A 19,359-nucleotide genomic window follows, 5' to 3' on the forward strand; every position below is an offset into this window, starting at 1 on the left:
TAAGAGTATTTAAAAAAGTACTAAAATGTATTATTTTATATGTTATTTTTAATTTAATAAATAAATATAAACTTTTATTATAAAAAATACTTAAAAAATTGTCAATTTTTATATGTTATTTTTAATTTCATAAATAAATATTAATTTTTATTATAATAGTAAAAAATTATAATATACTAAAATAGAGTACTATAAAAAATACTATATAAAAGATACTAAAAAATATAAAAAAATTAAATATATTTAAAAAATAATATTATAATTTAATATTATATTTTTTTAGTAATTAATTAATTATTTATCTAGAAGTGATTGTAACTAATATTATCCAAACAATATTTATTTTACCAAAATCAATTTTAGTAAAAATTGCCAAACATAAATCATGTTGGCACAAACTCACTTCTATCCAAAATCAATTTTATAAAATTACTTTTATTCAAACTCCACTTTGACCAACATGAATCCAAACACACACTAATGGTTTGTCTATTTCGCCTCTGTCATCCCTGATTTGATCTGTCCATTTCGTTACTGTCACCCATGAAATGGGATCTCCATTTCGTGCCTGCTGTATTTGACATGGTGCTCCCATTTCGTAGGCACATAGCCTGAAATGGTGTTGAAATCCATTTCGTGACCGCCATGTATGAAATGGAACTACATATTTTGAGAACAGTTTTCACCCATGCGCATTTTGGGAATAAATGAATTTTCTGTGCGTATATAGATAAAAAAGCCCATTCACCGTTCCAGCTTCAGCGGCTCCGCACTGTTCCGTAAAGACTTGCAAGCTGCTCCCAGCCGCAACGCTTATAGACACCTGTCACCTCTACCTTTTTCCTCTCCAAATATCTGTAATTCACAATCTGTACACTATAATTATTCTCATTAAATTTATAACATTAATATCATATGAGTTTTATAGTTTTAATTTAAAGTAATCTGACTTTCATTTTTTTATTTTATTAATCTTTTTACTGTCAAAAAATATATTTAAATAAAATATTATTCTTAATCTCTTTCATCTTTGTGCACAAATTAAATATTAACTGAATCATACCAAATAATCGGAATAAAGATATTTAAACCTGATCAGATCTCAATTTCAGTTATGTTTAAAGTATTCTATGGTCAAGTTTGAATTTAAAAAATTTACTGCTATATGTATTTTTTAGTAAATTCGAGTCATACTTTCTGTTAGTTTAATTTAGAATTTAGTCAAGTCATATGACTATTTGAAAAAAATATATTTTAACAAAATTTGCTGAGTTCTAAGATATGGATAATTATATCAACGGGATGCTACACATCCATGTAACCATGTAATCAAGTTGGCCCAACACAAAAAAAAAATTAATACCATTAAATGAAATGTAAAATACACGCGTCCAATATGCACAAAATTGTCCAGCGCTTCTTCTTCTTCTTCTTTTCACGCTCGTTTACGCACGGAGCATCGGAACGTCTTCTTCTTCGCGTTCCTCCTTCTCTTCCTTTTTCGCGTTCCTTCTTCTTCACGTGTTTTCTCCTTATCGTCATTCTTTTGTTGTTGTTGTTGTTGTCATTCTTTTGTTGTTGTTGTTGCTGTATTTTTTTATTTTTTTCTTATTCTCTCTCTGATGAAGAAGCAGTAGAAGGTAAGGAAGAAGAGTTTTGAATAGTGAGGGATGAACCGAACACAATACTCATGGTGAACCGAACACAATGCTCATGGTGAACCGAACACAGTACTCATAGTGAACCAAAATCTTAGTTATGGTGAACCGAAAATAATATAATTGTATAGTACTGAGTGAACGAAACATAATTCATTATATAAAATTAAATTCAAACAGCTTTCTACATAATGAACCGAACACAGTACTCATGGTGAACCGAAAACAATACAATTGTATAGTACTGAGTGAACGAAACATAATCCATTATATAAAATCAAATTCAAATAACTCTGCCTACAATTTACATATTATCAATTCAATTCAATTCAGTACACCTCCGTCCATTTAATTCAATTCAAATTAGCAATTGCATTCCATTCAATTCAATTCAAAATCGAATAATCCAAACTTTGTCAGTTTGATTCGTTTCAGAAAAGTAATCCAAATCGCTCTCCTGTTTAACAAAAAATTATGAACCCTTAAACCCTAAATCTTAAACACTAAAACCAGAACCCTAAACACTAAAACCATAACCCTGAACACTGAACCTTGAACCCACAACCCCTAAATCCCTAAAACCCTAAAACCTAAACCCTAAATTCTACACCCTAAAACATAAACCCTAAACCCTAAACCCTGAACCCTAAACTCTGAACTCTGAACCTTGAACGCTAAACTCTAAACCCTGAACACTAAACTCTGAATCCTAAATGCTAAATCCTAAACCTTAAATCCTAAACCCTGAACCCTACCGTAAACCCTAAACCCCCAAAACCCTGAACCCTGAACCCTGAACCCTAAATCCTAGACCCCTAAACTCTAAACCCTCAACCATGAATACGGTGAACCGAAATTAATACACGGGATGAACCGAAAGTTTGAAACACACTGAACCCCTGTACACTGAACCCTGAACCCATAAATCCTAAACCCTAAAACCCTAAACCCTAAACCCTGAAACCCTATCGTCATTCTTTTGTTGTTGTTGCTGCTGTATTTTTTTGTCTTTTCCTCCTTCTCTCTCTGGTGAAGAAGTAGTAGAAGGTGAGGAAGAAGAGTTTTGAATAGTGCATAATGAATCGAACACAGTACTCATGATGAACCGAACACATTACTCATAGTGAACCGAAATTTTAGTTATGGTGAACCGAAATCTTAATTACGGTGAAACAATTATATAGTGCTTAGGGAAGAAAACAGAACATATTGGTCTAATTTTTGTTAGATTCCTTTCTGCGAACCGAACCGAAAACATGAAAGTAATGAACCACCTCTTTAGTACTTATCGAACTGAAAAGTTACTCACATTTATTCAGAGTTACTCACAATTACTCACAGTTACATATTATCAATTCAATTGAATTCAATTCAGATGTAGATCACCTCAGTCCATTCAATTCACTTCAAATAAAATTAGAAATTTCATTCCATTAAATTCGATTCAGAATTCAATAATCCAAACCTCATCAAATTGATGCGTTTGAGAAGAATCATCAAAATCGCACTCATTCAACTGATTTGAAGTTGATTCATTCATTGTTTCAATTCAAAAGTGCTGATCGAATAAGAAAACGAAGAAGAAGAACGACGAAAATAATTGCGTTGAATCAATCCAGATTCATAATGCAGAGAAAAAAAACGTGAAAGAGGAGAACAACGAATTTAATTAGGTTGAAGAAGAAGAAGAAGAAAGAGATTTACGTTGTATAAAAAAGTTTATGTTGAAAAACGTTGATAACGCAAAATAAGAATTTGTTATATAAGTTATAAGAGGCGTGTATAAAACAAATGAAAATGTGGGGCATGGAATAAAAATTACTTGGATACCATCCATGTAATTTTTACATGGACGAGAGCTTTTCTCTTATATTAATTTATCATTATTTTTTAACTTAGTAGTTAAAGGCAAAAAATAATGTCATTTGTTATAATAGATAATTTATAGTATCTTCAATTCGAATAAAAATTATTTTTATTATTCTAACTTATCCATTCATACAAATTTTATTATTTAATTTAATTGAATTTTGCTAATGAATTATAATTCAAATGACATAATCTTTTCATACTCACATAAGAAGATACGGATTCGAGTATCCCTATATTTGTTCTTGATTAAAAAAAAAAACTTAATTGAATTTTGTTAAAAAAATTATACATATAATATTTTTCTTTTTATTTATAGCCCTTCTTATCCATTCCTAAGATAAAAAAAAACTTCCAAAATACTCTATTATCCCCTCAAATTTCTCAATATCGTTTTCAATGTTACTTGAGTAATAGAACTTAATTAATTTTTCTCACACTATTGATATACACTATGATTAAAAGTGAACTCATCGAATATCTAGTATTTTTAAATATATGGTAATAAAATCATTGAGAGTATTGTCGTTGTGAAAAATTTTTAAATTATACATAAATTTTTACATTTAAATTTTACTATTACAAATTATCTCTTTCTCAATTTTTATATCTTCATTATTTGAGTCTTTTGATTTTAGTGGATTTTTTTAATTTTTTAGACTATAAAAAAGACTAAAACTCTAAAAATTATAAATTAAGAGACACAAATTGAAAGATAGATATTAAATTAAAATTTTATATTGTATTTAATATAAAGTGTATAGAATTGAATTATGTATTATTGTCCTATTTAATTTAAAATAAATATAAGAATAAAGTATTATTTTTTCTCCGACTTTTAGAATAAATCTTAAAATTATTCTAAGACTTGGTTTGATAATTTTTTTTAAAATACTTGCAAGCACCTCATTTTATGTTTAGTAAATAAAAAAGATAATGTATTTATATTTGCAATTTTTAATTAAAAATACTTTTAAAAGTTTTTTAAAATTGAGTTGTGCTTATTAAACTTAAAAAGTTTAAAAAATCCTATATAATAATAAATATCTAAAATTACCCATATTAATTATTAACACCAAATTTAATTTATTTTTCTACACACACTTTTTATAATTTGGAGTTCTCATATATTTTTAATTTTTTACCTTAACCTTCACAAATTTTATGCACATCACACGTTAGAAATGAACTTCTGTGAGTAGAAAAAAAATTAAATATATAAAGATGTATCAGTTACTTTTTCATAGTTGAGTTAATGAATAAGGTTTTAATCCTCTCTCAAAATTATACGTTTAATCAAAATATAAGACAAATATTAAATTAGTGTTAAAACAATAATAATATCGAAGAGATCACATTTTGCAATTGAGAATTTGTTTATTGTTTTTCATGACTTTTTTTTTTCTAAGTGATGTTAATTAATTTATTCTATTGCAGTATTGCTCTCTTTACAAATATATTTGGTTCCTATACTGTTCTTACTAAAATTGAATAATATTTTATGTTTATTAGTCATATTAAACGATAATAGTATTTTATGAGGTTCATTATTCAATCACACATAACAAATATTTAGGTATACTTTTTTTTTTCAATCTCTCAATATGAGTTTATGGAATAATTTTTTAATATTTCAAAAAAAATAAAATTTTACCAATTAAATTTAAGTCATTTTATTTAAGTCTTAAGAACAAAAGTAATACATTATTTTAAAAAAAAAATTATCAAATTAAATAAAATATTATTGAATTTTAATGAAATGACAAGAGGGTATTGAAGTATTTGATAATATTGATTGTTGAACAAAACCAACCACAAACCTAGCCAACCTAATTGTATTTTTAACAGAAGTCATGGAAAAGCTTTAAAAAGAGAAGCCCAAAATTACCCCAAACTTGCATATCAAATTGAAGGCCCAAAAGAAGCCCAACTAATATGCCAAAAAGTAAAAAAAACATGTGAGAAAAATCTAAAATGTTGATGATGAGTCTTGAGCCTTGTTGACTCACATAAGATACGGCTTACGAGAGATCCCAGTGAGTGGGTGGTCGTGGATGTTTCTAGAAGAAGGCAGTATCCTCCAGACGTCTCCATGAGTCCATGACCAATCCAACACACTTTTTGATTCTTTTATTTAAAAGTTAAAATAAAAAAAATCAAAATTCATAAAAATGTCATCACCAGTTCGAATTTTGAAATTTCTTAATTAAAAGGTTCTAACAGAAATTTAGAAGTAAAGTTCAAAAATTCCACAACAGCCCCAAAAGCAAAATACTCGGGGTCTTAAAGTTGCCCTTTATTAAGCGTTTCATTTGCCAGTCTTGTTAATACGTTGTTGTTGCTGAACAAAGGTTTCAGATTGTTCCAGAAACCCCAACACAAAAACCCTTCCTCCTTTCTCTCTGCCGTCTCTTCTTCTTCCTCGATCGATTTGACGGGTAAACCCTAGTTCTTCTTCTTTTTTTTTTCTTTGGATTTAGCTAGCTTTTCAATCTTTTTCCCGATAGATCTGTTAGCTGGTGCTCTTATGTTTTTGCATCTCTTTGTTCTTGATTATTATACTCGCTTAACAATATTTTTGGCCGTTCTTATGTTGAGATTTTGCAGCAGTGTTGGTGTGATTGGTTACTTAGCATTGTATGATGATTAGTGTGTGATTAAGTTTAAGTTAATTCGCATTTTTATGGAATAGATTGGGATGTGATCTGATGATTCAGAGATTATTTTCTATGTATGAAACTATGAACTAATCATTTGTATTTGATTATGTATTATCGCTGTTGAATTTATCTAATTACTGCTATGTACAATAGCTTCTCTTATATTATTTTGATGCGTGAGCTGCTTGCTATTGATGCTTCCATCTATGGTAGCTAATCATTTTTAGTGCTTTACTTTCCTGAAATATTTATCCATAAGATGTGAAATTGACACCTTTTTGTTTTTCAGATATTCTTCTCGTGTGGGAGATTATCCAAAGATGAGCGTGGTTGGTTTTGATTTTGGTAATGAGAGCTGCATTGTCGCCGTTGCAAGGCAGAGGGGGATTGATGTTGTGCTCAATGATGAGTCCAAGCGTGAAACTCCTGCAGTTGTATGCTTTGGTGACAAACAACGGTTCATTGGGACAGCTGGGGCCGCATCTACGATGATGAACCCGAAGAATTCAATCTCACAGATAAAGAGGTTAATCGGCAGACAATTTTCGGATCCTGAACTGCAACGAGATCTGAAGTCATTGCCCTTCACAGTTACTGAAGGGCCTGATGGGTTTCCATTAATCCATGCACGATACTTGGGTGAATCTAAGGCATTTACGCCTACCCAAGTCATGGCAATGGTGTTGTCAAATCTTAAAGAGATTGCCGAGAAAAACCTAAATGCAGCTGTAGTTGATTGTTGCATTGGTATTCCAGTTTATTTTACTGATCTTCAAAGGAGGGCAGTCATGGATGCTGCTACTATTGCTGGTTTGCATCCACTTCGTCTGATTCATGAAACAACAGCAACTGCTTTGGCCTATGGAATTTACAAAACAGATCTTCCTGAAAATGATACACTGAATGTTGCATTTGTTGATGTTGGGCATGCTAGCATGCAAGTCTGCATTGCTGGTTTTAAAAAAGGGCAGCTGAAAGTGTTGGCTCATTCATATGACAGGTCTTTAGGGGGTAGGGATTTCGACGAAGTTTTGTTCCATCACTTTGCTGCCAAATTTAAAGAGGAATATAAAATTGATGTTTTACAGAATGCAAGAGCTTCATTAAGGCTGAGGGCTGCATGTGAGAAGCTCAAGAAGGTACTTAGTGCAAATCCAGAAGCACCTCTGAATATCGAGTGCTTAATGGATGAGAAGGATGTCAGGGGCTTTATCAAACGTGAGGAGTTTGAGCAACTAAGTATTCCAATTTTGGAACGTGTGAAGAGACCTTTGGAGAAGGCACTTGCAGAAGCAGGACTTACAGTTGAGAATATACACATGGTCGAGATAGTCGGTTCAGGTTCTAGAGTACCAGCCATAAATAAAATCTTAACAGACTTTTTCAAAAAGGATCCTAGAAGGACAATGAATGCTAGTGAATGTGTAGCCAGGGGATGTGCATTGCAGTGTGCAATTCTTAGTCCAACATTTAAAGTAAGAGAGTTCCAGGTAAACTTTCTCTCACTGGGTTATTAAATTCAGAATTTGTAATGTGCTTAAATTGCCTGCTTCTGTTTAATGGCTTAGTTTAAAATGTTTGAGCGATTATGACTTTCAAGCTTTGTTTTGTTCACTTACTTTGGCTGACATTGGGTATAACGTTGCTCTTTATTTCATAATGTGAAGGTCAATGAAAGCTTTCCTTTCTCAATCTCTCTTTCGTGGAAAGGTTCTGGTCCAGATGCACAAGATAGTGGACCAGATAGTAAGCAAAGCACCATTGTTTTCCCCAAGGGAAATCCTATACCAAGTATCAAGGCTTTGACATTTTATAGGCCAGGGACCTTTACTGTTGAAGTACAATATGACGATGTCAGTGAGTTGCAAATACCTGCTAAGATCAGCACATATACTGTAAGTTAGTCTATCATGATCTCTTTATTTATTATTGTATTTTCTTTTTCCTTGGCATTCATTTGACCTTTTGATATGTGCAGATTGGCCCATTTCAATCTACCAAAGTTGAAAAGGCTAAAATTAAAGTTAGAGTGCGACTGAATCTACATGGAATTGTATCTGTTGAGTCTGCAACTGTAAGTATATTTAGGCCTAGAGGATGCTTTTCTGTTTTGCCGTACATAATGTCTCCGGTGTACCAAGAAACATATATGTTCATAATATGTTTTTTTACCTGGTTTTGTTTTGTTGAGTTTAGCTCATTGAGGAGGAAGAGATTGAGATTCCAGTTTCCAAAGAATCAGCTGGAGAAGATACCAAGATGGAAACTGATGAAGCTGCTGCTGCTGAGGCTCCTGCACCTCCTAGCTCAACTGATAATGATGTTAATATGCAAGATGCCAAGGCAACAACAGATGCCAATGCAACCGCAGGTGCTGATGCCGCAGGTGAAAATGGTGTTCCGGAGGCAGGAGACAAGCCTGTTCAGATGGAGACTGATAACAAGGTATATAGACTGTCCTGAAAGTCCTATTATTATCTGATGTTAAATATCTAAGATTAACTCAATTTTTGGTCCTCTCAAAATTTGTTACATAGACTGCTAAAGAATTAATTAAATATCCATGTCTAGATCAATTTCTTTTTATCCATAGTATATAATTTGATGACTCTGATTGTAATGTTGTAGGTTGAGGCTCCAAAGAAGAAAGTAAAGAAAACTACCATTCCTGTGGCAGAGGTGGTTTATGGAGCACTGGCACCTGTGGATGTCCAGAAGGCTGTAGAGAAGGAGTTTGAAATGGCTTTGCAAGATCGAGTGATGGAGGAAACAAAGGACAAGAAAAATGCTGTGGAGGCTTATGTTTATGACATGAGAAACAAGGTGAGCATTTATTTTATTTTCCTTATTAACGTCAAAGTGATTGATGCTCAAGCTAATATATTGCCATGACTTCAGCTTAATGACAAATACCAAGAGTTTGTCACCGAATCGGAGAAGGAAGCTTTTACTGCTAAACTTCAGGAGGTGGAAGACTGGTTATATGATGATGGTGAAGATGAAACCAAAGGTGTATACATTGCCAAACTCGATGAACTTAAGAAGGTAAAAAAATTCTCACAGCCTTTTGTCGGTGTTTTTCATGCACACACAAATCAGATGGATATTTTAAGTATTGTCTTGATAGTTTCAGTTTCTGAAATCTTGATGTCGATTTATTTGTTTGCAGCAAGGAGATCCGGTTGAAGAACGATACAGAGAATACACGGAGAGGGGTGCAGTAATTGATCAACTCATCTACTGTATAAATAGTTACAGAGAAGCTGCAATGTCAAGTGATCCCAAGTTTGATCACATCGAACTTGAGGAGAAACAGAAGGTAATGGGTTTAAAACTTTTTCTGCTTGGTTTCCTTGGTTTCAACTTCCGATATTGTTTCTCATTTTCTTTGTTTCTAGGTCCTAAATGAATGTGTAGAGGCTGAGAACTGGCTTCGGGAGAAGCAGCAGCAGCAGGACATTCTTCCAAAATATGCAACCCCTGTGCTGCTGTCAGCTGAAATAAGAAAGAAAGCCGAGGCCGTTGATAGGTACTCGGCCAAATTCTTGCTAATTTACCAGATTTCTACTTTTCTTTTTTTTGCCCCCTTCTCTGATCCTTGTTCCCTTGATTGATCTTGTTTATGATTTTGATGACTGATGTTTTTTATTTGCATTGATAGGTTCTGTAAGCCAATAATGACTAAACCCAGACCGGCAAAGCCAGCAACACCAGAAGCACCAGCAACTCCCCCACCTCAGGGTGGCGAACAGCAGCAACCACCGGAGAATGCCAATGCCAGTGCCGGTGCCAGTCCTAATCAGAATGCAGGGGACAGTGGGAACAATCAGGCCCCGCCGGAGGCCGGAGAACCAATGGAGACTGATAAATCGGAGAACACAAGCTCTGCGTAATTTTGGTTGTCAATTTTTGCTGAAATTCGGGAGGATTTCCAATAGTCTCTCTTCCTTTGTACAAGAATATGGATGAATTGTGCCATGGAAAATAGGTTGCGGTGGAGTTCCACAGTGACTAGATGCTATGCAAGTTTTTACCTAATGCTATTATGGTCTTTTGAGATCCGGATTTTTTTTTTTATTTTTTTATTTTATTTTTAAAGTCTACGTTCTCTAGGGACAGATTATTTGTGTACCATCCACAAATGGAATTATAATGCTTTTTTTTTTTAAATTACTTGATTTCATTTTCCCTGGCATTGGAATTTACTTGAATTAATCACCCATTATTGGTATTGTGGATGATTTGTTTGATCAATTGGAGACCACACTCATGTTTTTGGAGATTTGTGTGTAATCTCACCGAATAGTTATTGGCTGCGAATTATCAAAATTTTCATGTGTTAGACAGGTTATTGGCTGCTAATTATCAAAATTTTCTGAAGTGGTTGACTCTCCTGCATACTGCTTTTTAAAATAAGCAACAGATGTAGCATGAAATTACACGTAAAATGGCATAAAACTTGTTTTATATTTTGGTATAATATTGTTGAAAGTTAAGCTACTAGGGATATCTCAATAATAACAGCTAAATTCAATTTCTATAAGCACATGAAATAAAACTGCGGCCACTTTTTACCTTGAATTAACTAACATGTTTTGTTTAGAATAACACGGTAATGGGAATGAATGATAAGCTACTGAAAATCAAGAATAACGTGGCCAAATTTCATCAAACTATCACGGTGTATTCGACAGTGTTGTCAAAGAAAGTAGTGGGAATGTTAAGGAGGCTCACAGAACTATGTTAAAAGAATCATTTTTCAATTCATACAGTGAATCCATGCAAGATTACATGAAATGATCTATGGATTGAACTACATGATCTTGCTTCTAAATATAGGGGACAGAGAGCATTATTCCAAACATTGGTGATGAATTGAAGATAGGAATAACATGGCTGGATTGTCCAGCTATTATTCTAGTAACTGGTAACTATAATAATACATCATTGCCAGGCAAGAGCCAAGAGTATTGTCTCACAGAGAAAATTTGAACAAGGAAAAAACTGCCTCTAATCCCAAATTTCCAATTGAACAACTAGTGAATCTAGTGTCTACCTTCTATGTCACATAACAGTAGGAACCATAGTTCTTAGTTCATATGACATCACATACCATTTTCAGCAGAATCATCATTCTCGTCATCTCCCTGCTCTAGTTTCCAAATCTTACTCTGCATTCTCTCCAAAATCTGCCTTTTCTGTTTCTCCAATTCCTTATGCAAATCCATCCTCATCCTTTCCAGCTCCACCATCTGCTGCCTTTTACTATTTTCAATCTTCTCGTATATCTTACTGAACTTATGAATGGAATCAGCTAGCAATCTGAATGAACAAGCTCCATCATTGCATCTTTTCTTCCTTTTCTTTCCACGAGCCCCAATTGAACCGTCTTCGCTAGTAGATTCTGTAGTCTCAGGACTATTCCTCGTCTTATCTACTCCATTTGGATGGTTCAAATTAACTCTTGAGTTAATAACGGAATGCTTTTGTGATTGCATTTCACAGGAGAGACTTGTTTGCTGTGGTGGAGGAGACATTAGTTTATTCATCCTTTCGAAATAAAGCCATTTGCTACTTCCAACACCCATTGCAGGAAACTTCATGATCTCCTTTTTGTATTTTTTCTTCAATGTATCAATACGATTTCTACACTGAGTATCTGTCCTATCAATTTTTGAAACCTTTGATACTTCGTCTGCAACTTCATGCCATTCATCAGAGCGAAGACTCTTCCTTTCGCGTTGAAGAAACCGGTCACCCCAAGCATCAAGAAGAACAAATGTCTCATGCTCAGTCCAGTCGGTAAGTGAATTCCTACCACCTGAAGATGGTTTAGGAGCTGAGGTAGCCACAGTTGATGGGGCTGGCACCCGAGGTGCAAGTTCATAGGCAGATACCAAACTCTTCAGCTTTTGCTTTTTCGGGTGCCACTCCAAACCATCTTCAATCTTAGTGCCATGACTGTTATCGTTATCATCATTACCTTCATTATTGTTATCATCATTCTCATTGCCATCTCCATCTGTGTCACCTTCCTCATCATCATTGTTATCCTTCTGGGAAAGCCGAAAATTGTTACGAATTTTCCGGTTATCATCATTAGCTTCATCAATGTTATCATCATGATTATTGCCATCTCCATCTCCATCTGTGTCACCTTCCCCATCATCATTGTCATCAGCATCCTTTTGGGAAATCCTAAAACCATTTCTTCGATCTATACCATCATCTTCACCCTCTCCTAACTGCTCCTCATCTTCTTCATCCACATCATTATTATCTTGTGAATATTCATTTGGAACTGGCTGAGAATATGAAGAACCCCTCATGTCAAGTTCCTGATAATCATAAACTTGGCTATGATTATCGCTATAATGGTTTAGGGGATACCTTGCATCATCCTCAATGTCATCCATACAGAAACAGATCACAGTTGTAACTTGAAACCAAATCTACAGAACTATAATTTCCCTAAGAAAGGGGTTCCTAAAGCTTTTACAACAAAGTTTGTTCTTTCACAGAGTAACCTATCTTATCTGGCTTCAGAAAAGCTAAGACTACCAATTCCACTTTGTAAAAACAATATACTATATCCCAATTTCTACAGAACTCTTAAACTAGATGCAACCTTGCCCCTGATTGATTCAATTCACAACATCTTTGTTGCGAATCACATCAAACAAAGAGGAAAGCTGCAATCTTTCAACAATTCCAGATCAAAATAATGTTCTTAAAAGAACGAAATCGTGAAACTTACTTTACATAAATAATGGAATATGTGGTTGAGCTCCAATTCCACGTTCATCCGATAAACACAAACAAGAACGCAGAATTAGCGAAATAATTTCTAAGAATAATAATACTGTGTTAATTCACCTAAGAAAACGAATTTTGCATAAATGAAATTCATAAAAAAAAGGTGATGGAATCGAATTGATCGGAAATGGAAACACTATTTGCGAAGCAGAATAAGAAGGTTCGCAGATATATCATGCTAGTTGCTAACGTCAGCCTGGGGCGTACATTAACTTTTTTTTGCACGGCCCAATTTTTTTAATACTTTATTGGGCCAAACACAAATTTTGGGCTTTTTTATCCATCTATTATGATCCATAAAAGCCATTATTTTTTGGTCTTATCGCCGGTGGCCTGTGAGGTAGAATCTAAACTAAAACTGAAAATAAAATTATAAATTACATTTTCTTAACATTTACATTTTACTTTTTGTCTTGGGTTCATCTTATATAAATTACCATATTTTACACATGAAACGTCCTAAAAAGATCCAAGGCCAAAGGTGGAATCATTGAATGAAGTTAAATATAACACGATATACAGTACTAAAATTGGGACCAGCTAAATCATGAAGGTAGGTGATGTTACCCATGCCTTTGCATTATAAATTGACGTTTCATACAAAATTTCCTTATCTCACCCAAAAAGAAAATATTGTTACTAACATTTTATGATGATTGATGAATAGTGTCCCTTTCTATTTCTTCATAAAATTTGATAAGCTGTTGTTTTGTTGTTGTTCGTTACATGCTTTGTATGGCTTCTATTAAATCTTTTAGTATATGACTAAGGAAAATTTTGAAATGTGCCGTGACATCGGTGTTTCAGTGATTTTTAACCATTGATTTTAATTATAAAAAATATATATAATATATATAATTAAGATCAACAGTTAAAAATCACTGATACTCCGATATAATAGTACACTTAAAAATTAATCGTTGATTTTAATTATAAAAATATATATAATATATATAATTAAGATCAACGATTGAAAATTATTGATATACCGTATTACTATTACTGTACACTTAAAAATCTTTCGATACAAGAACAACTAAAATGAACTGAAAAAGTAAAAATAAATAGAATTTTTTTAATAAAAAATTAGATATGTACTTATGTAGAGTTTTTAGGGGGGTGTTTTTTTACCTGCTTTGAAATGTGAAGTTCGTGACCCATATCTAATTGGACCCACAAATAATGTTTGTAACTTTATGGTTAATAGTAGAAGTTGTGGACACTGCTCATATTTTTTCGAATCCCACTCAGCTTTCTTCTTTTGTCCTTTTCTGCCGAGTATCCCACAAAAAGTTGAACCACCAAGAACCAACCAACCCATTTATTTAACTAAGGCCAATTTTCTTGTGCTCTTGTTTTGGTATCAAATTTATCAAACCAATCTTTTAAAGTAAATATAAAAAATTTAAAAATTACTTGTTTTATATTTTTAAATTAAATATTAACTTTAATTATTTTTGGTAAATTAGACATTAAAATTCAGACACCATAGCAATTATTTTTAATTAATTGCATTTTGCAAATCACCAAATCACAATATATAGGTTTCAAAAAGCTGTTTAAGGAGTATAAAAAGATGAACAAAATCTGTTTATTTTGTATATGGTATCTTAACAAGAAAAAATAAATTTAGGAATTACTTTAGAAAAAATTAAATTCATCTTAAATGTAAATCTTATATGCATGAACTAACTACTAACAACAAAATTATGACTTCAATAGTACTTATTCATATAGGTATATACATTAAGAAACTTCAAATCAAACGATAACTATAGAAGTGCTTATAAACTTACTTATGTATAATATTAATATTTATTATGCATTTTTTGGTAAATTTTAAAATGTTTAATAAATATTAAGGATGTATATAACTTGGACAATATTAAATTTTGATCAAATCTTAATATTTTACTAGATTAACATCAAAGTTTAAATTCAATTCTAAATTAACTTAAAAAGAAACAAGTTAAATTAGGTTACTTTAATGTATGATTAATGTATATAGTGTAACAAATATTACATAACATTTCATTGATAATATTATGGTAAAATGTGTATATTAGCTATAAAATATAACTTTTAATCAAATCAAATTTATCCTATTAGCTCAAATTATATAGGATAAAAATTCAGAAGTCTAAACTCAACAAAATATAATTTGGGTCCCCATACTTGCAAGCTCATTTTTATTATTTCATGAAATAAATAAAATTTATGCAACTTATTTACCACTCAACCATTTTTCTGCAATAAGCCAATAACTATTGTAAATGACATTATGTATTATACGGTAGAAATACGGGTACACTGTATTGATCATTGAACGTATTTGAAAGCTCTCAATCCAATTTTGATGATTAAACGAAAGCTGAAATAATGTAAAGAGAGTGAATCACTGAGCAAGTTTTGGTCTTTGCTGATCAGTTATCAGTTATCACTGATGTTCCTATCTGCAAGCAAAGTATCCACATTTGGGTTTCTCATCTTCTCTGCTCTCTGAGTGAAGAAACCAAAGTAGGTGAGTTCACTATTTTTTTTCTTTTTTTTTTCCTCTCTCTTTCTCCGTGTTTCGATTTCTGACCAATATGATGCATTCTTCCTTTTCGGTCTTCTTCAGATGTTTGTAGATGGTTTGGGAGTTCATTTTTGGGCTTAAAAGATTTGTTTTTTCGGTAGTAATCGGACACCCATTTGATGCTTTTGTGAGATTGCCCAATCAGATTGTGTATCCAAGTTTATAGACTGATTTTGCTGCTAATCTTTGAGCTTTCATGAACAATTTGTTAAAAAAAATGGTGAATTCCAGTTCAGTGGACTGTAGAAATTTAAGGGATTTGTTTGATTTCATTTTCTTTGTTTTAGTCTCCAAGTTTTGCTTGATCATTGTTACACGTTCATAAATCCATATTTTTCCAAGTTGATTTTACAGCATTTTATTACCGACTGTGTACTGGAAAATAATTGTTCGGTTGCATAAATTCTCATTAGATTCACCATCCTAAATTGGTCAATTTGGTTAAAATTCAGATTTTGTTTTTGTTTTTTTTTTTAATTGCTCTTATTGCTGCAAGTGTTCTCAGATTTTTATTGTGAGCTGCAGAATGAATGTCCAAATTCCCAATACTTTTGGCAAAGATGCATTTTATCCATATTGTAATTGTTCCTATTGGCTATTGGTAATTGATGCCAAAATTTTTCAAGTAACACCTCTTAAACCATCTACATGGTTAAATTAGCAGTGGAGCAGGCAACTTTTCATGCCTTGTTTAGATTTGTTTCCATTTTTACCATGTTTTATATTGAATGGGAATTTATACAAGACTGTTTCCTATGGATGTTTGGATTTGGTGCAGCAATGAAATGATTGCTTCATCCTCTTAAGGGGAATGGGGCTCTAGATAATGCTGAAGAAGTGAAAAGTACATTTGCGATTTCATGGCTGATTCTTCTTCCGGTTCCTCTTTACCTAGTGAAAATACATCAAGCCTGAGGCAAATAAGCTACTCCTTGTTCCACAATTCTGGTTGTAGGGTGGGGCCTGCAGCAAAAGGTATACCGGATTCCGAATCTGCTTGGAGCCCTACATCTCCTCTGGATTGCAAGTTATTCTCAAATTTTAGCAACCCTTTTGGTGTTAAGTCTTCTAAAGCATCATTTGGATCTGGACACAAGAAGCAGTTGAACTGTGGTAAAGTAGGCCTCAGCATTATTAGTTCACTTGTTAATGAAGCCAACCTTAAGGATGATGAAATCCTTGGTAATTGTCAGCTGAAAAATGTGCTTTTCCGGCCACTGATGAATAGTGGCATTCTTAAAGTCTCAAAGAAAAGCCAAGAATATCTGTCCCCTCACAGAAAATCAAATTCCTTGCCTAAAAACTATGTGATTTCACTTCCTTCTGAAACAAAAATTTCCAAATTTGAAGTTGAAAGCTTTGATGATGTTTCTAGCAAAGAAGAGTTAGGTCATGAAGGTAAACCTTTCAAAAGTAATATGACTTCTTTGCCTGATTCCTTGAGGCCTTCTTCATCATTAATCTATTCAAATCACAAGTCCAATCTGGGAGTAATTGATTTATGTGTAGAAAATGCATCTTCTGCATTGAATTTGGCTCCAGTGGCAGGTAGAAGTTTGGAGGTAGATAATTCTTTGAAGATTCAATCATCTTCACTTCCTGTATCCATTGATTTTAGTAAAGGGTACATAGGCTCACTTTCCGCAAGAGATATCGAGCTTTCTGAGGATTATACTTGCATAATTTCTCATGGTCCAAATCCTAAGAGAACTCATATTTTTGGTGACTGCATCCTGGAATGTCACAAAGATGACTTTACTGAGTTAGGCAAAAAGGAAGAACCTGCTTTTGGATCTTCCCAGGTTTCTACTTTTTCAGAAGGCTTACCCCCTTACCATTCTGATAATGCTTCTAGCTTCTGTTACTCATGTCACAAGAAATTGGAAGAGGGGAAAGACTTTAACATATTCAGGTTTGTCTCAACATATCACAATCCCCATTTTTTTATAACTTGCAGTGAAGAACTAATTATAACTCATTTTGATAACTTGCAGAGGTGACAAAACATTTTGCAGCTTTAACTGTGGATCCGAGGAAGAAGTGGAGAAAACTTGTTCTAACTCAACAGACAGCTCTCCTGGCTCAAGTTACCATGATCTCTTCTTCAAGGGTCTGCTTTTGTCCAAATAATTGAATTTATGATTGCTATGCAAATTATGTCATTTGTTAGTTGTCATGATCCAATTTTCATGGTTTTATGATAGTTTTGGTAGAGTTCTATTCCTTCTGAATCTTGGTAACTTCTAGAAAGATAAATGCATTATAATGTTCACTAGATGAGACAGAAAGAGGCCACTGGCCCTCACTCATCAGTTTTTCATTTTATGTTTTGTCATTACTGTGAACCCAATGAATGAACTCTTTGATTTGATCAATGCACCCAGCATATTGGCCATTGAGATTTTGAATATTTCATATTTTCATTGAACTATTCTTATTCTAGAATGAATACGGTTAAATTTCAAATGGATAAACATTATCTCAGTTCACTACTTTTTAGCTATGGAAATTTTGAAATGGAACCTATTTATTATTTGAGGCATTATTATGTGAAGAGAAGAAGGCTTACACTGAGATTAAATTACACAAGCCGTTTATATATGTGCCAAAAATTGATGTCAATGTCTATTTTTATCATTATCAATTTGTTATACTTCATTTAAAAAATAAAACAAAAAATAAAAAATATTGTCTATTTTTGTCATGATCAATTTATTATACTTCTTTCTAAAAATAAAACAAAAAATATTAAATGATTAACCTTTTTATTAATTTTTATCATATATTTGAACAAGCGCTAGCAAACTTTATACTTTCTAAGACGAAGTATTTGTATGTGGTTGAACGCCATTAAATTAATAAAAATAATTTTAATAAATTTTTATATATATATTTTTTAGTATGTTTAGTAAATTTCTAATAATAAAAAAATCAGAAAAATAAAAAAATATATTTTTTTAAAAGGGACAATTTGTCTCATGACATTCTCTCAAGAAATATGTTATCATTGAAAACAAAGTGTCTCGGAAAATTAGGTAGCATTTGTTTTGAATATTTGTTGGTCCAGAGATTAATACTAAAATTTTTATATTTCAGTACTTTTAAAAAGTGTAGACAAGATATTAAAATTTTTAGAGACGAAAACTGAAATTTTAATAACATTTTATACTTGAAATACCCCCATTTCAATTAATTAATTTTAAATCTATCATTTATACAAATTAAGTTAGAGTTTTATTTTTATTTCCGTCTTCTACTTTATATTAAACATAATACTGAGACTTTTTTTAATCTTTATCTTTCAGCTTTTATTTCTCTGTCTCTCCTCCAAATCCTACCTTATTGTCAAATATTTGAAGAGTATTACTTCTTTTTCTGTTTTGCAGCTGATATAGTCCCTTATTTATATTCATACTTCCATAACTACTAATCGACTAACTAATTACTCCCTAATAACCTTCATTAGGTTCATAGCAACTATTGGTAGCCCAAACAACCTTTTTCTCAAAAGTTTGTAAAAATAAAAAATACAGCAAAATCGTTTTTGAACCCAAAATACAGAATATTTTTTGGTCGTGGGCTTTGCCCAGCCCAGAACCCACCCGAAGCCGCACAGACGGCACAGTTTCTGGCCCAATAAAGCTCTCCTCTGTGACTACCCTATGCCCCCCATTTTGAAGAGAATTCAAAAATCTAAAGAATCCAAGCCAAGCCCAATAAAAAAGAAGCCAAGCCCAAAAATAAAAAAACTAAAGAAGCTAACATCAGAAGCTTCATC

The 19,359-nt window shown here is 32.6% G+C and overlaps 3 protein-coding genes across 5 annotated transcripts; 2 read left to right on the forward strand and 1 right to left on the reverse strand.

Annotated features, from left to right (window-relative positions):
- The first annotated feature begins 5,708 nt into the window (after nucleotides 1–5,708).
- On the forward strand, nucleotides 5,709–10,244 carry LOC107459719 (heat shock 70 kDa protein 15). Its single transcript, XM_016077957.3, has 10 exons — nucleotides 5,709–5,965; nucleotides 6,477–7,677; nucleotides 7,855–8,082; nucleotides 8,166–8,261; nucleotides 8,384–8,632; nucleotides 8,816–9,010; nucleotides 9,086–9,232; nucleotides 9,357–9,506; nucleotides 9,586–9,716; nucleotides 9,849–10,244. Exons 2-10 carry the CDS (start codon nucleotides 6,508–6,510, stop codon nucleotides 10,078–10,080), a joined length of 2,598 nt encoding a protein of 865 aa, XP_015933443.1. The 5' UTR covers nucleotides 5,709–5,965; nucleotides 6,477–6,507; the 3' UTR covers nucleotides 10,081–10,244.
- Nucleotides 10,245–10,862: 618 nt separating this feature from the next.
- Nucleotides 10,863–13,124, reverse strand: LOC107459864 (uncharacterized). The gene has a single exon (XM_016078161.3). It carries the CDS (start codon nucleotides 12,601–12,603, stop codon nucleotides 11,293–11,295), a length of 1,311 nt encoding a protein of 436 aa, XP_015933647.1. The 5' UTR covers nucleotides 12,604–13,124; the 3' UTR covers nucleotides 10,863–11,292.
- Nucleotides 13,125–15,347: 2,223 nt separating this feature from the next.
- On the forward strand, nucleotides 15,348–17,980 carry LOC107459849 (FCS-Like Zinc finger 10). 3 transcript variants are annotated; one of them, XM_016078138.3, is made up of 4 exons: nucleotides 15,358–15,524; nucleotides 15,624–15,678; nucleotides 16,360–17,493; nucleotides 17,576–17,980. In XM_016078138.3, the coding sequence occupies exons 3-4, from the start codon at nucleotides 16,442–16,444 to the stop codon at nucleotides 17,709–17,711; spliced, it is 1,188 nt and encodes a 395-aa protein (XP_015933624.1). In that variant the 5' UTR covers nucleotides 15,358–15,524; nucleotides 15,624–15,678; nucleotides 16,360–16,441; the 3' UTR covers nucleotides 17,712–17,980. The 3 variants fall into 3 exon arrangements, with proteins under 3 accessions (XP_015933625.1, XP_015933624.1, XP_015933627.1); XM_016078139.3 differs by lacking the exon at nucleotides 15,624–15,678 and having other exon boundaries at nucleotides 15,348–15,524; XM_016078141.3 differs by lacking the exon at nucleotides 15,624–15,678 and having other exon boundaries at nucleotides 15,358–15,520.
- The last annotated feature ends 1,379 nt before the right edge of the window (nucleotides 17,981–19,359 follow it).

The sequence above is a fragment of the Arachis duranensis genome, chromosome 7 (genome assembly GCF_000817695.3).
Source record: "Arachis duranensis cultivar V14167 chromosome 7, aradu.V14167.gnm2.J7QH, whole genome shotgun sequence".
Classification (NCBI taxonomy): domain Eukaryota; kingdom Viridiplantae; phylum Streptophyta; class Magnoliopsida; order Fabales; family Fabaceae; genus Arachis; species Arachis duranensis.

Coding starts and splice junctions, on each gene's coding strand:
- LOC107459864 (XM_016078161.3), bottom strand. CDS start 12,603: ATGGATGACATTGAGGATGATGCAAGGTATCCCCTAAACCATTATAGC.
- LOC107459719 (XM_016077957.3), top strand. CDS start 6,508: ATGAGCGTGGTTGGTTTTGATTTTGGTAATGAGAGCTGCATTGTCGCC. Junction 8,262..8,383: donor TATCTGTTGAGTCTGCAACT/GTAAGTATATTT, acceptor TGTTGAGTTTAG/CTCATTGAGGAGGAAGAGAT. Junction 9,233..9,356: donor AACTCGATGAACTTAAGAAG/GTAAAAAAATTC, acceptor ATTTGTTTGCAG/CAAGGAGATCCGGTTGAAGA.
- LOC107459849 (XM_016078139.3), top strand. CDS start 16,442: ATGGCTGATTCTTCTTCCGGTTCCTCTTTACCTAGTGAAAATACATCA. Junction 17,494..17,575: donor AAAGACTTTAACATATTCAG/GTTTGTCTCAAC, acceptor GATAACTTGCAG/AGGTGACAAAACATTTTGCA.